The 16,217-nt window shown below is 35.2% G+C and overlaps 1 protein-coding gene across 1 annotated transcript in view; it reads right to left on the minus strand.

The window, feature by feature from the left end:
• Positions 1-16,217, minus strand: part of CWC27 (CWC27 spliceosome associated protein homolog) — a 101,319-nt gene that overhangs the window by 10,236 nt on the left and 74,866 nt on the right. The window contains exons 12-13 of the mRNA XM_027671577.1: positions 8,593-8,702; positions 5,722-5,825 (exon numbers count right to left, since the gene is read on the minus strand). Coding sequence (XP_027527378.1) covers positions 5,722-5,825; positions 8,593-8,702 — 214 coding nt within the window. The remainder of the gene's footprint in view (positions 1-5,721; positions 5,826-8,592; positions 8,703-16,217) is intronic.

A 16,217-nucleotide genomic window follows, 5' to 3' on the forward strand; every position in this document is an offset into this window, starting at 1 on the left:
GCATCACGTGCTGTTAATTATACGAACTACGTAGGATGTTGGCAGTCACAGTTAAATTCTAAATGGCTGCAGAGTGCCTTCTTGAGAGCAGACAGAGGCCAGTGATGAGATCTGAATGCTGAAGAAGAAATCCTAAACTTCTAGCCAGGTGCAGAATGAAGGAAAAATTACCGGGCTACACTGTTACACAAACCCTAAAATCAACTTGCAGCCCTGATGTGTGACCTGATGGGATTAATAACAGACCAAATCCCTCTACTGAGGATGATATAGACTTTGGCTTATTCCCTGGTGGCAACAATAATTTAAATGCACTTCACATAATCATGTTCATCTGCTAAGAACAGCTTACTGAAGGTCCAGCAGAATGAATTGGGCATCTTCCATGAAGTCCATGGAATAACATAAAACCATGCTTGTCAGAACACAGATTACCACCATGGAAATACTTTTCAAGCAGGAACAGAATATTGCCCCAATGCAATGTTCTTATCATAAAATGGTGTGGGTTAGAAAGGACCTTAAAAGGTCATCCAGTCCAACACCATGTCACAGGCAGTAACATCTTCAACTAGATCAGGTTGCTCAACCTGTCCAACCTGGCCCTTCCAGGGATGGGTCACCTGCCACCTCTCTGGGTGACCTGTTCCAGTGCCTCTACCCTCTGAGTAAAGATTTTTTTCCTAGCATGTAATCTAAATCTCTCCTCTTTTAATTAAAATCATTCCACCTCATCCTATCACTATCTGCCTATGTAAAAAGTCACTCTCCTTATTTTTATTTTTAGTTCCCCTTTAATTTACTTAGATAATTACCACAATAAGTTTGCTCCAGAGCCTTCTCTTCTCCGTCCTGAACAGCCCCAAATCTCTCAGGCTTTCCTCACAGAAGAGGTATTCCAGCCTCCTAATCATTTTTGTGTTTCTTCTCTGGACCAGCTCAAAAAGGTCCACATCCTTCCTGTGCTGAGGAATCCAGAGCTGGATGCAGTACTTCAGGTGGGGTCTCATGAGATCAGAGTAGAATCACCTCCCTCCCTCAACCTGCTAGCCATGTTTCTTTAGATACAGCTCAGGATGCCATTGGCTTTGTGGGCTGTAAGTGCACACTGTTGGCTCATGTCCAGCTTTTCATCCACAGGAACCCCCAAGTCCTTCTCAGCAGGGCTGCTTTCAGTGAGTTCTTCTCCCAGTCTAAGTGAAGAGTCTCTACTCGTTGCTTGGGATTGCATCAATCCAAGTGCAGCACCATGCACTTGGACTTGTTGAACTCCATGAAATTCCCACATGGGCCTACTTCTCAGGCTTGTCCAGGTCCCACTAGATAGCATCCTGTCCTTCTGTGGGGTGAACTGCACTGCTCAGCTTCATGTTGTCTGCAAACTTGCTGAGGGTGCACTTGATTGCACTGTCTGTGTCATTGATAAAGACATTAAAGAGTACCAGTCCCAAGAAGTGAATCAATGGGCAGGCACATCTCTTCAATCAATCCACAAAAAAATCCCATCATGATTTGCTAGCCTATGTGTCTTCCATGTCTTATAAGGAACTGTAAACTTGGCTGGTTTAATGTACAATGTACAACGTACATGAAAGGTATGGAGTCCTGATCCTTTTGAGTTGTCAGTTACTTGATAATGACAATTAAGCTTTAAATTTAAGAATGGTACTGGAGTTGATTCCTGAACCTTTTTGTGCATTTTATCTGTGAGATTGCACAAGCAATTGGGACCCTTCAGAGATATATGCTAAATTGACTTGGCAAGCAGGTGAGGTTTCAAGAAGGAAAGCGGTGGTGGCTTCTTTACTACAGAAAATTCCATCAACTTAAAAGCTGTCATAGCATTAGATATACTTCAGTATGTCAATAAATCTCGCAGTTGCAGAAAGCCTCCATTTGTTTTCAAAGATCAGCGAGAGAAGAATATAAGACAGTCCAGAATTTTGGTTAAGGACATGACAGTGGATTTTTATAGCAGAGAATCTGTTCCTTCCACAAAGACCAGTATTCCATCTGGAAAAGTGTAGATAAATATCTCTTACATTTCATAAGCATGTAAGGTTGGTAAAAATTCAGCTGGAGAGCCCTATTTTTAGGAGTAGATAGCCATATTTTAATGTCAAAGTGAAAAGTTTAATGTGGTAAGGGTTGGTTAGTTCACTTCCACTTAAGATTTTACTGGAGAAGAATACAATTACAGAACTGTACAGAATGTATAATATGAAGGTTTGGAGTATTTAGAGTTCATGTGATTTTGACAAACAAGAGTAGAAGTCTGAAAAATGGGGTACAATTCAGAAAGTGCAGTGGCTGAATTCCAATAAGAGCAGTCAACAGCACGGGTACGGGACAGAGCTAGGTCAGGCAACCATTCAATAGGGAAGAACTTGTGGCTTAGGAAGGATTGGAAACCAGGCATGAAAGAAACAATGACAAATGAAATAATCCTTCCACTCAACACTGACAAAGGCTTAGCTGAGTGCTGTATCTAGTCTCAGATTTCACACTTCGAAAGAAGCACTCAGAACTCTCAGAATTACTTGATGGAAGGGTGTTTCAGAGTACTAAGTATCACTCCTATCCTATTTGAAGAGGTTTTGCATGGGTTAACTAAAGCGGTCAATCTTTGTATGTAATTGATTGCATCAGAATTTTTTTCTCCGATTGCTGGATTCTCTCTATGGAAAATATTTTGTCATGTTCATAGGATCTGCATCATTAGTTTCATTATCTGCAGTTGCTGCAACACCTTCTGGACTGAAGGACTGGATTGGATTTGACTACAGCTGTCACTACTGGATATCATCATCAGAACCATGAAGAGTCACTACAACCTGAATAGGTGTCACATGCATGTGTACAGCAGTCTAAGCCCTAAAGAAAATGAATAGCAGCAGTGTTCTGCATAAAGTGTAGCCTGTGCAGTGTTTTCACTATTCCCTCTGGGTCTTCTGCGGTGACATATCTGGTTTTCATATTAGTCTCTAAAGAGATGACACTTCATTGCCACTGTGATGGATCTCAACTAGATTTTGGGGAAAAGTCTTCTTGGCTAAGATTTTAAGCCAACAATGAATGACTGAGTTCTGCCAGATAATCTCCATCTGCAGCACTCTATACAGCCTTTGAGAAAGTGAAGAACGAAGTAATGATCTGACTCTTCCTTATTTGGACTGTAAACAAATAAAGAACAACTAATGATCAAATAGTACTGAAGACATCTGACAAATCGTTAAAATAAAAGTCTGCAGACATTTTTTTCTTACGAGTACCCTTTTTATGAGCAGACACCATGTTTATTATGATACTTTGGAATTCTGTAGGGGAAATTAGATTTTGATTGCTGCAGCCATATATATAATAATTCTCAAATAGCAATAGAGGTTGCATTAGAATGTCTCAGCAAAGATTCTGGTATTTCATGTTAAAACTTAGTATAATGCATTTCTCTTCAGTGCTCTTCACAACACTTCCTCAGATGTATTCTTAGACAGCAAAATCTGGTAATAATTATCAAACACCATGCACATTGTTTACAAGAGAGTCATATTTCTTCTTTTTTTCTTGCATGAAAAGTAGAATGCTTCTGAAAAGTGCCCAAACGTCTGCTATGTGCCATACCAATACAGCAGCTCAGCCAAATATGCAGAGAGAAGTTTGCCAAATAATAAAAACATAAAAAATTGGTAATGGTTTCTATCTAGACAGAAGACGAAAATTATATCTCAATGTGTGACCACTCATGCACACATAAAAATGTCTTAGAGGCAATCATATTACCCCAGATAACACACCCTGACAGTAGAGCAAAGCACACTGGTAGGCTTTCATTTCCCATAAAAACAGCAACCATGACCTACAAAATGGCCCAGAGGATTCATGTAATTTCTGCATATTGTATATGTATACGCCATACACTAATCGTATTTCATAAGAATCAAATAAAGTAAAATTAATGTCTGTTCAGAAGTAGATTCAAATAGAAAGAATTTTAAATTGTAAAGACACTATAATTGTCTCAAATATTCCTATATAACAAAGGCACTGAAAATGTAAACTCTTATTCCAAAATATGCAATTAACCTTTCCAAGTGATTCTAACAATCTTTAATAGCTTTTAGAAGATTTCATGGCTTTGTTAATGTTCTGTTTATAGCCTCTTTGTGTAGCATGTACATTTTACAATTTGCTTGGCTTTGAAGTAAATTATTTGAAAACAGACGATCTCACCTGTCTATAAATTTAACATCCATGCTTACTGAGCTGGAAAATTAATATGATATTAATTATTAGTCTATTGTGTAGTTTCATACTATTCTAAGTATCTGTTTTAGTGCAATTCTGACTGTAACACTATTTTCTGGGCAAAAATACAACTTCATAATCTGAAACGTCAACACTTTATTCTGTAGAAATTAAAGAGAAAAGTATTACTAACAATTAGATATGAGTAGTTACAGAAAGGAAAGATAGTGTCTGAACTCTATAAAAGTATTTAGAAGACTGTGACAAGAAAACATCAGACATGAAGATCAGTCCTTCATGTTCGTGAAGAGGGAGTCTTACACTGGATATGAGAGGTTTAGACTGGACATTAGGAAATACTTCTTCACCAAGAGTGTATACAAACCCTAAAACAGGCTTCCTAAAGAGGTGGTCAATGCCCCAAGCCTGTCAATGTTCAAGAGGCATTTGGACAATGACCTTAATAAAATGCTTTAATTTGGTCAGCCCTGTGTTGGCCAGGCAGCTGGACCAGATGACTGTTGTAGGTTCCTTCCAACTGAAATAATTACTCTATAATTCTTGGAGAACTTAGAAGCACATTGGTAGCTCAGAAGAATCTCAAAATATCAGTGAAATCCAAGGATCTCAAAATTTATATTCTATGTTTTCCCTCATCCTCAAAGAGCCTGAGATAGAAAAAGACATAATGAAGGAAGAAAACATAGTTTGAAGAAGCAATCAAATAATTTTAAGTCATCTGAGATACAGAAATATTGGTTGTCTTAAAACAATTGTCAAGAACTTTAACAAAGTTGCTATTTTAGCTGTAGTTTTGCTGTAGCTGTGATGGTTTATGTATACAACTAAGGAAAAAGTTGTAGGCAGAGATAGCCTATTTTGTTGGACCAGCTATAATGTTTTCCTTACAAATAGAAACGACCTATCCTTACAAAACATTTTTGTTATTTTTTTTCTTTTTTCCAGTCAATTTATGCAGATATTTTTATAAGGATCTAACAGCTTGCAGCCTAGGATTTCAGGATCACACTTCAAATTATAGTGATTTTTATCCCCTTGCTTAGCTAAGGTGGGTGGTTTGGATGAAAGATGAACGTGAGACAACAGGGTACAAAAGTTGCTTCCTTGACTGGGAAGTGTTGAGGTAATAACTTCTGCAGTGCTTTACTGATTTCAGTGCTACTCCACTTCCTTGGGGTCACCCTGTACTTCAGATGAGCCACTTCATCTCATCCATCATTCAAAAATACTTATCAGCCTCAACACAGAGTTCTAGAAGAAAAAGCTAAATGTCTTCTATTCTTGAGCCTTATTTTTCAGAGTGCTAAACCAACCAATCTTAGCCAACTCCTAATGAAGCAGCTATCTTTGTATTTGGTCTTTTCTGCTACTCAAATTTATGCTTAACAGTGTGACTATGTTAATGCAGTAGGATTTTCATTGGCCAACACAGAAATCCAAATCAAAAAATCTCACCATCCTTCATCATTATCCACATCAGGTTCAGAAAGCTCATTTTCAGGAGTTTCTTCAATTGCCTGGGATAATTTTGATTTAAATCGGTCCAATAGTGCCAGTGTCTGAAATTAAACACATGGTTTTAGAGAAGTTGTATATTGTTCCATACAACATCTTTATTATTTTGAGAAATAGTACCATAAGACGGAAAAGTGATCTTTCCTATAAATTCAAAAGAAACACTTCAGAAAGGCAAGTGAGAAAGTGAGAGGCGGTGGGAGGTATGGGAACAAGATTGCCTGGAGAGCACTCATGACATGAGTGGGCAAACAATGCTGAGGCATCAAGAGCAGGCAGGAGTGGGCCCATCAAGTATGAAAGAGCACTTCTCTGGCCATCCAGTGAATTGAAAATGCCTATTTAAGGAACAAAAATGCCTATTTAAGGAACAAAAACTTGTGTCTACTTACAGAATAAAACAGCTGATTAACAGTGCTGACCATGAATTTTACTGTCTGAACCTGCTCTATCCTCTTGTAAAGCAATCAATTGTATAAATTACAGCTTTCAAGACCCAGTTTACTTGATATTTACACACTTTACATTGGTATTTTAAATCATGGATGGACATTGAAACAATTCAAAGCTTTTAAATAAAATGAACCACCTTAACTAATTCTGCAGATACAGGTCCTTATGCAGCATACATAAAGCTCATACTGATTTAAATTTGCTATTTTATTCTCAAGCTAATACTGCCCAGTCTGTCAGTTACAATGATGTCATCAAATCTCAGATGATACCTGAAGATCATACCACAGCTCGTTTCTGATCATCTGAAATGAGATTTTGATCATACAAGAATTGTACGCCTGAGCCTTGCAAATGGGAGAGGAGGGTTCTTCAAAAAAAGGGCAGAGCATACGAATAATTTGTATACCCCATAGCTTATCTTTTGCTGATATTTGAGATACTCCTGGAAACAACAGCATCAGGGAATAAGTGCCTTACTGAATTTATGTGGCAGGCTACACTTGATTTGTAGGTGATAGGCTGGCAACCTATGTTGTAAAACACCTCTATGGCTGTGTAGTTTTGTTTGGTCAAGTTTTTCAAATTTAAAAGAATAAAAACTAAACGAGAATAGAAAACAGAAATAGGAAATACCAGAAGTGTTCACTGGAATCAAATTTCCTTTTGGGAGCAATCTTAAGTTGAAGAGTTTCCTGGGTTTTGAATTCTTTCAAAAACATATTTTAGCACTGCCAAATACAGATTTGAGGGATTCTTTTCATTTATTTTCTTTATTTTCTGTCTAATCTTCTGTTTAAGATGGAAGAGAGGAAAGTTTTGAAGATATTTGGGCTTGCAAATCATTCCAGTTCTATAGCTTTCCATACTATTGCAAACAAACACTGTACTTGCAACACCTGAGACAGCAAATCTCTGACTGAGCCACCAGGAGAAAACAAACTAATCCTTTTAACATGAAATTGTAAACAACAAAAGCCACATTCCTTATGTCTTGTCTAATTTTCTCTGGTGTCAGCATTCCTGTGAATAGAGCAGGTGACAGAACTAATTTTGAAATCTTAGTAGTCATTTTTGTAGTGAGTGACTAGATGCTATAGTGTGAATCAAATAACGTTATAAATTGACCCTTGCAGAATCAGAAGGCTAGGACTTCCAATATCTAGCAATTTAAGAAAACATACCTTTCCCCCTCTTCCTTAACTGTTGCATAGAAGATGGAAAACGGTATTATCCTGTAGGATCAATTACAAGGGGCACAAGACTAGAAGAGGCACCCCACAAGTGAAGCGGATGATGATAAACTTGATTAATTATTGTTGAATAGCTTCCAGCAGGGTTATGTAAATAAAAATTAAGATCTATTAAAAATATACATCCCTGTCATCTCGTCTTGTTTTCCTGTGATGTTCAGGACAGGGCTGATATAAATTCATTAGACATGGTTTTATGTCCCTTGATCCACACCGCCAACAGAGCTTCAGTATTCTTTGATTTAAAGACAATGGGATTTTGAATGTACAAAGTTTCCATAAACTACTTAGTTTAGAGCTAAATCAGCTTGCTGCATGTATCAAGTTTTGCCAAACACCGCTTTGAAGTTACTAAGCCTCAATTTTCAATCTCTTCTCAATTCAACATTTGAATAGGAACATCTTTGTAGCTAAACTGACATGCACTTACAAACCAATGTTTTTGATGTGCTGCATAGATTTTAAGTTGAAGGTAATTTCCACTTCATAGGCAGTTTCATATATTTAATACTTTCAAACTTTCCTATCTCAGAAAAAAATAAATGTTTTTGTAAAGCAAACTTTACTTTGCTCATATTTGCATACTAAAGTCTACAGAAATCCTAACCAATTTTTAAACATAATTTTCATTATATGTCATAAAGCATTCTCTTCTTACAGTAGACTAATGAACTATTCCTGTTCATTGCATGACACGAAGGGGTACTCTTTAAAACATAATTTAAAATGTTAAAAACCCTAACTAGAAGAGATGCCAAGTATGCAAACTTCTGTCCCAGTGTTATCTTACGGCAAGTTGCAGAGCCAAGGAAAGCACTGTGTAGAAATGCAAACTCTCACAAATGTAGTCAAGGATACTTCTTCATAGCTAGCACTTCCTTTTGGAAGATTTTAGTGACTAAACTGGGAGCAGCTTCAAATACACATTGAAACTTCACTTATCTTTCTACTTGGGTAATTAAAATATTTATTTTTACAAATAAAAAGATTCTTAGAATGGTAAATTAAAAACAGATTTTAAAACTTTATTTTTACACAAATGAAGAGATAAATATATTCAGAACTTTCTCTGTATTTTTTTTTGCCCAGGCTATCAAACTATTACCTGATCTTCACGAGAAACTCCTTTCTTTGGCTGCTGCTTTCGCTTGTCTTCATATTTTCTCTTCTCCTGAAGGTACTCTTCAACAACACTGTTTGGAGCAGGTTCCTCCTCTGAATAAGGAAACATATTTGGTTAAACAAATTAAATTTGGTTTAATGATTTAGTACCTTTTTGGAGGTAATTTTTGACTTCTGAAATACCAAGAAAAACACTTCCATAAAACACTTCAGTTGTATTGCTTTCTCAGCAACAGAATGATTTGCTACTTGCTGAAATGAAAAACACAACACTGTACTGGGCAGACAAGTAAAAAAATTTTTGTTTCAATTTTATTTTACTATGGAGCCAGGGAAAGCAGGATAACAGAAATAAAATCTCTGATGAAAACTGCTGAAATTCCTTTAACAAGCTGACCTTAATTTCTGAAGATCTTTCTTGGAGCAGATGAACTGTTATATGTATTAATATTCTGTGACTATTTGTGACACAGTAGACAAATATAGCCTATAGAAAAATTCACAGTTTTCCTGTTTTGTAGGTAGAAGTAGCCACAAACCAAATCCTTGATCTTGCAAAAGGGAAAAAACCCAGTAACATTTAAACTTTAAACAGAGTCCATTTTTTCAGTCAGAAAAAAACCTCCATTAGTAACAAATTAATATCTAGACTAGTCAACAGCTACTCTTTTTTGTCTTTTTTTTAACAGTGTCTTCTCTTGCAGAATATTCACTGCCATGACAAATTAATAATTTAATGGGACAAAAACTGAATTGGAAAAATGAACACCATCCTTTCACATTTTCTTCCTCTTGAATAGCATTAGGACATTTCACATATTGATTTAGTTAGTATTCTTGAACATTATGTACATGTATTTACAGAAATGTTATTATTGACAACAAGCAGAAGAGTAAAGCCTCCAGATGTCCAGTACAAATGATGAATAGAAAACATTTTTAGGGAAATTGTTTCAACAAATTTCAGGATATGCAGCCTGATGCACTGCAAATCTAAATCAAACTCGGTATCAGCTTTTTTTTAGATGATTGCTTACAGCTATACAGAGAAAGCTCCTGATCCCAAACTAATTTTCTCTCTCAACTGAGGTATTCTATGAAGTTTATGAACATGGCACTTCATAATAAAAGGAAATAAATTTGTAATGATGTATCTACATTTAAAATACTTTTATATTTCTGCAAAGATATTATTTCCTTTTTATCCTAATTTCTATGTTGCATTTAAACAGCATTTAAACCCTTGCTACATTGTATTTAAAGGGTATCAGAGAAAACAATGAAACATACAGAATACCATTCACAGCTGGTTCATTTGCTGTTTTCCAGTTGATACTTTGCATATAATGAAGAACAGAGGATTATAGGTACCAGCAAGAAAGAAAAAGCTATCTTCTAGAATGACCAAAATAGATAAATGCATATACACACATATTTAGGGATGATTAAACAGCTGGATGAATGAAATCAAATCTGCCATAAAATTTCATGCAGCATTATATCAGATGAATTCAGAAGAACAGAAGTACAGGGTAAAACTATCAATCATAATGGCTCAGCTCCATCTTTTCCCCTATTAGTCAATCTCTTCTACTAATAAAAAAATCCCATTCTTAATTCAAGACCAACTCCTTGTGAAGACAATACACTTTTTTTGCATAAATGCATGTATCCATACTTGTTGACTGTGTGGAAACAACATACTGTCTTGTTTTACTAACATTTAGCCTCTAGATAATTAATTTGAACTACAAAACCATCTGCTTCTTTATAGAAAACAACCTTTCAGGTGACATTTACAAAAACAGGTGCTTTGAAAGGAATCACAGCACCCTCCGATTAATGGAATTGGCCACCTATGACAAGCAAAAGAACTGAGAAGAGTGTTCTTGAATATGCATGAAAATGCCAGTTTCAAACTGGCTACAAACATTTAAACCTGTAATCCACACTTTGATATACATATGCTGAATTTAAGAAGATGTGATCCCTAGTCATATAGGTCTTTTGACTAAGATTTACTCTAGTGCAGCTCAAATACAATTCTCATACAAAAAGGGTGAAATTCCTCTGCAGTTGTGTGTTTGTGATTTTTATCCCACTCATATGTGAGTTAATACAAATAATTTAAATTTCAGTTAAAGCCTTCTCTTTATTGTTTCTTTGGTCTTTGCTTGTCAAGAGTTTTTCTAATCCTCAACTTCATTGTCTCCTAGGAAAGCCTTTTCATAAGGTAGACAAAAGATAATCAGATCCACTTGAACTAACTTCAGCATGAGGCAATCAAAAGAGCCATGCACTTGTATGCATCATATTTCTGCATCTTTCACTAAAATGGCTTAAAGACACTGTATTTCTCCATGAGGTCTTACAAGCTATTACTCCATATCAAAAGCAAGCAATTATACAGGAAGGATTTACAAAAGCCCCTAAATCAATGGGTTTCTTACACATTTTAAAACTTGAAAACTCCAATAATTTCAAAACCACAGTGTACTTTTTAATATAAATTATATATTCAATTTTTGATAGGCATAAAAAGTTTGTGTTGAAAAAATTTTATTTTGTGTCTGAATGAACTGTGGTAATTAGCAAGCAAAAGAAAATGTCCAGAGGAGACTCTTGTTGATGGGAAGAACCCTTTTTAAATGTAAAAACGGATTGCTGCCTACTACTTCATATCTCCCAGTTGGCTTCCCAGATCCCCTCCAAACCTTTGGCAGTAGAGTTAAAAAAAAGAGAAACTACACCAATGTATGATGGACTTGACAGTCATATGAAGCTTGACAAATTTAGGTCCAGTTTGCTGATTCAGCAAGAGTATGAGGATCATGACTTTGGTAATAATCTCCTTAACCAAAAAGGATTTTTTAGACAAAAATTAACAAAACATGACATGGATACACAGGAGTGAAATAACAATTAAATTAAATTTAGGTATTGCAAGATGCAGAAGATGATAGTTTAAGTTACAGGGATCTTGCACACTTGTACCCCTGAAGCATTTCATCACAGTGTAATCTCTCCTTTAGTTTGAACAAGTTGCTGTGTACATTCTATCAGTAAGGAAGATGAGGAAAAAAAAATAAAAATATAACCTTCCTTATTCAAAATACATTTCATCCTACTTTCAACAGAATTTGTAAGTCTATTACTATTTATCTCAGCTAGCTTGAGTTACTACCAAGAGACTCCTCATCTTACTGTGCAAAAACTTTATCATTTAAGTAATTTATTTTCTTTCAGATAGATTCTTCTATCCTGAAATTATTCCTTTAAGGAGGAACACATGCAAACCCAATGGTGTAATCTAACATAAGCCTTTGGTTTTAGGACATGGTTTACAATGATAGCCCGAAACTAAGGAGGAGATTCTGAGGTCTCTAAACCAGAAAGGAAGAGACTGATTTTTAAAAAAATACAGAAGAGTTTATTTTGCTCTCACTTAAATTAGGAACAGTTCAAATTATGTCAGTCTATAACTACAAAACTGCAGAAATATAACAAAGACAGAACTTGATCCAAAGGCATTGAACTGAAATGATGTTTAGGGATGGCTTAGGGATAGATCAATCCCTAATACGAAGTGAAGCAGAAGAGAAAGTTTGATAGTTTTAAGCCTAATTCCTAAAGCACCTGCTAAATTTAACAGCATAACAAACACTCAACGGAAGTTGCATCAGACAGGCTCTATTTTGGAAACTGCAATTTTATCTTCCACCTCATGGAAACCAAGAAATATGAATTCTAGTTCAGTTGCCTGAAAAGCACAATCACTACTTATGCTCATACTCATATTACCCTCAATGACAGATCCATTTCTAGCACTGCAGGTGGGGTGACTTTGCCTTAGCAAGTCCACCAACTGTGTCACAGATAAGGTACAATTTTACACAAGTGTGCACAAAATTTTCCACAGCACGAACCTTTTTTTGACAAACCAAAATTACTGTTCTTGTAATTAGAATCTCTTATAAAATCTACATTTTTTTTTCCTTTTTAAGAAAGAGATAATGAAGCTGCTCATAAAGCATTTGTTGGAAAAAGGAGTTTGCTTTGCTGAAAGTATTATCAGAAACAGACTAATCTTCTGAAGGGTAGAAACAATACATACTGTGACAGAGAAAAACACATGCTCATTTTGAAGGCTTAATGTCACCAGGAGAAGACTAAGAGCCTATAGTGCTGATAACGACCAGTGAAAGAATTTTCATTTATGTTTTTCTTGATGAAAAGAAAGCATGAAATTTTTTACACAGACTTAAGTATCTTACATTACAAAACATTCCTTATATGCTGGATCGCACAAAAATAATCCCGTTAACTCTTGTAATGCACTTTGCATATGTAATAATGAGTTCATGCAGAACCAAGGTTAGCTAACGAGCGTGCAAAGATATCTATAATGAAAGGCATCCCAGTTTATTTAGCAAGGTTTGTGTATGTTTTAAGTGTGATGGACCCATAAATTTTCTTCAGTATCTCAAATGCATTCTTTAGCAACTCCGATGACACATTTCATATGATAAAAGACCTACTGGACAGAAATTTCGAGAAATGCATGGCATAGCTAGACTAAATACCAAAGGGAAAAAACAAAAACCTGAAAAAACCTTAAAAACTCCTTGTTTGGAGTGACAGAAGTTATGATGAAGGTTTCAGTGAATTAAAATAAGAGGTCTAAACCAGATTCCTGTATTTGTGCATTATATTCCACTTTCAGCTCATCAATATTCAGTTTATATTGCATTCTTCCAGAATTATGGAGGTACATAGTACTGACATAAAAAATCTTAATGAGACTGAAATCTTGAAAACAGAAGCTGTTTTTGTTCCAAACCAAACAAGTCCCTTATGAATTACACAAGAAATTCTGATATCCTTTAATATTTCAGGAATTAAAATGGAATTCCTATCAGAAGTGAACAAATGGAGAACTTAAAGCCACTTTCTATAATTAATATTCAAGACAATAACACACTTCTTCTAGAATTCAGGAAAAAATTTTCTTACAGCTTTAAATACTATGTATATGACTATAAAATATAATGTTATGCTTGAAAGAATTTATAACTTACTCTCCCATATATTTTTGTTCAGGACTAGTTCTACTTGTGGTTTTCTTTGCACCTTCAAGAAATGTTCAGTTACTGTTGCTATAGCTCTGGTTGATCCTGAAGAGACACAGTTTGCCAAGAAGTAAGGTAAGAGTCAGGAAATATTTAGCAACTGTGAACAACTGAATAGATTGGCTTACAGAATGAGCTTCCAGGGTTGGACTGATTACTGGATTTTCAGTTTTCTACAGTGAAAAAAATAACAGTTCTAGAACAAACTTACTAGTTCATTTAGCCAATGCAAATAATAAAACCTTAGAAATAATTCCCAGAGCTTCAAAACACTTATTTGAAAGAGCAGAGTAGATCTGTAAAATAGTATGAACTGCAAGTTTCTAGAAAATGTTTTCTGAACTTTGGTAGCTTTTATGTACACAGTCCTAGTCTAAAATGCAGTTAATTTTTGAATGTCAGCAGATTTTGAGTACATGTTTAAGATTACTACTAAAATCAAAGCAGGCTTACAGTGAGATTTTGTCCTCTTCTGCAGACAGAGAGACATGAGGAAAAAAGCATTCACTTGAGGAAGGAAGAAACTGAATAGGGAATGCTCAGTATTATTTAATGAAATTGAAAGACAAAAAATTGTAAATAGTGGAAGAAAACAAAGTTTTGCAAAAGTGACACGTCCAAGATGGATACTTTGATACAATGCAGCTATACTGGATCGACTAAAAAAAAAAATCTTCATACTTAATTCATTTATGCTGTGAAGTTCCCAAACCACCTAAATTTGAATATTGTTGTGCTCACAATGTTCTCAAGGGTGCAAAATTTTGTTAAAAGTTTCAGACTTCAAGAAGGCACTTTTCTGTGTAAGACAGAGCTTAAATCTTTGAGTGCCCCTGACAGTACCCAAATGTAATAATAAAAGAGAAATGAAGCATAATCTTACATTGGCATCCTCACTTGATTTTGAGAATTTTCTTAACACTTAAATCATTTGCTTACCATATCACAATTAAAACCAAAACTGAAAATACTGCATGCCTCAGTAGAACTTTTACACTTGAATGTTGGTTTTTACATTGGCTGTTAGGTTTCCCTGCTCAGACTATTTTGTAGCTTTTCTGTTTTTCCATGTGTGACAATTTCATAATCCACAGAATATCAGACCATTTACAAAAATATTCTAACATGAAAAACTAAAATATTACTTCATAAATACTCCTACTACTTTAAACCAACATATAGTTAAACAACTGGGCAGACATTATTTGTCTAAAGCAGATTTCACTGAAGTATATTCACAGGTTTACACTATAAAACTTTGAAAAGTGTATCTTTTTCAAATATTTTACCAAGTACTTCAAAATGCTGAAGTAATTCAGCACTCAAATTGTAGTGTTTGATGTAATTTCTGGCATCACTACAACAAATGTCATATAAAAGAAAAACATCTTATTTAAAGTAAGGTCTTGACAGCAGTCTGGCATTGTCAATAATACTATTCACAAACTGGAAGGCTGGTTATAATCAAACATAGATGGAGGGAATTATTTTTTTTCTCTGACCTCTTGAAACAATGTAAACACTTAAATTTTCACTCCTTAGTCTTTCTTAATTACTCTAATCTCTGAATACAGAAAAATATTAGGTAGGCATAATATGTCACATGAACAATTTAAAGAAGTGATACTAAACGTGATGCCAATACTAAAACAGATCTGACAGTGAACTTAAAATAGATGTGTCATGCCGCCACCAGTTCATTAGAAACCTCCAGAATTAAACTCAATCCTGCATCAAGTCCAGTATGACCTCAGCCTTATTCTCACAGTTCTGTAGTCTTCAGTGAATTTCTCCTGCTATGGTTGCAAGTCTTGGCTTAGACGCAATGTTTTTTAATCAGCACAGAATCATAATAATGTGGTTACATAGCCTCTGAACTAGCATTTTTTCCTAATGCAGCCAGCTAAAAGCATAGGCAGACATACTGCAAGTGTCTGCACCATCTGCACAGACATACCTGATATAGCATGACACAACTCACTCTCCATTCCACATTGCCCAAGAGTACAGGCAGAGAACAATGGAAAAACCTCCTGCTACATACACAATAATTTCCTGATAGCAGTATGTTTTAAATATATGCAATTTCTTATATGTAAACTAATGTGGAATAGGTAAACTATTACACTTTTAGCAGACTTCCTCCATGTCGATAGCTTTATGGCATTGAAGAATATTCAGGCCAATAAATACAAAATGACTAAGTGAACTAAGTGCTTTTACTAAATGCTTTTAACTTAGGGGCAAAATTAATTACTTGTTACAAAACTTCTACTGCTGTTAGAGTTCATTGTATTCAAGACAAATTGTTTCTAAAGTCTATTGTATTATTCTTCAGTTGTAAATTCTGCTTCATAGTAAAGGCATGGTTCATTCCTTTCACTTAACCTCTTTAAATAGTTAAGATTCCACCCTTCCATCCCACTCCCTACATAAATTACACATATCTTCAAGTATCTCCTAATAAATTAGTTTGCAT

This window comes from Neopelma chrysocephalum, unplaced genomic scaffold (genome assembly GCF_003984885.1).
Source record: "Neopelma chrysocephalum unplaced genomic scaffold, ASM398488v2 Primary Assembly neopelma1_97102, whole genome shotgun sequence".
Classification (NCBI taxonomy): Eukaryota; Metazoa; Chordata; class Aves; order Passeriformes; family Pipridae; genus Neopelma; species Neopelma chrysocephalum.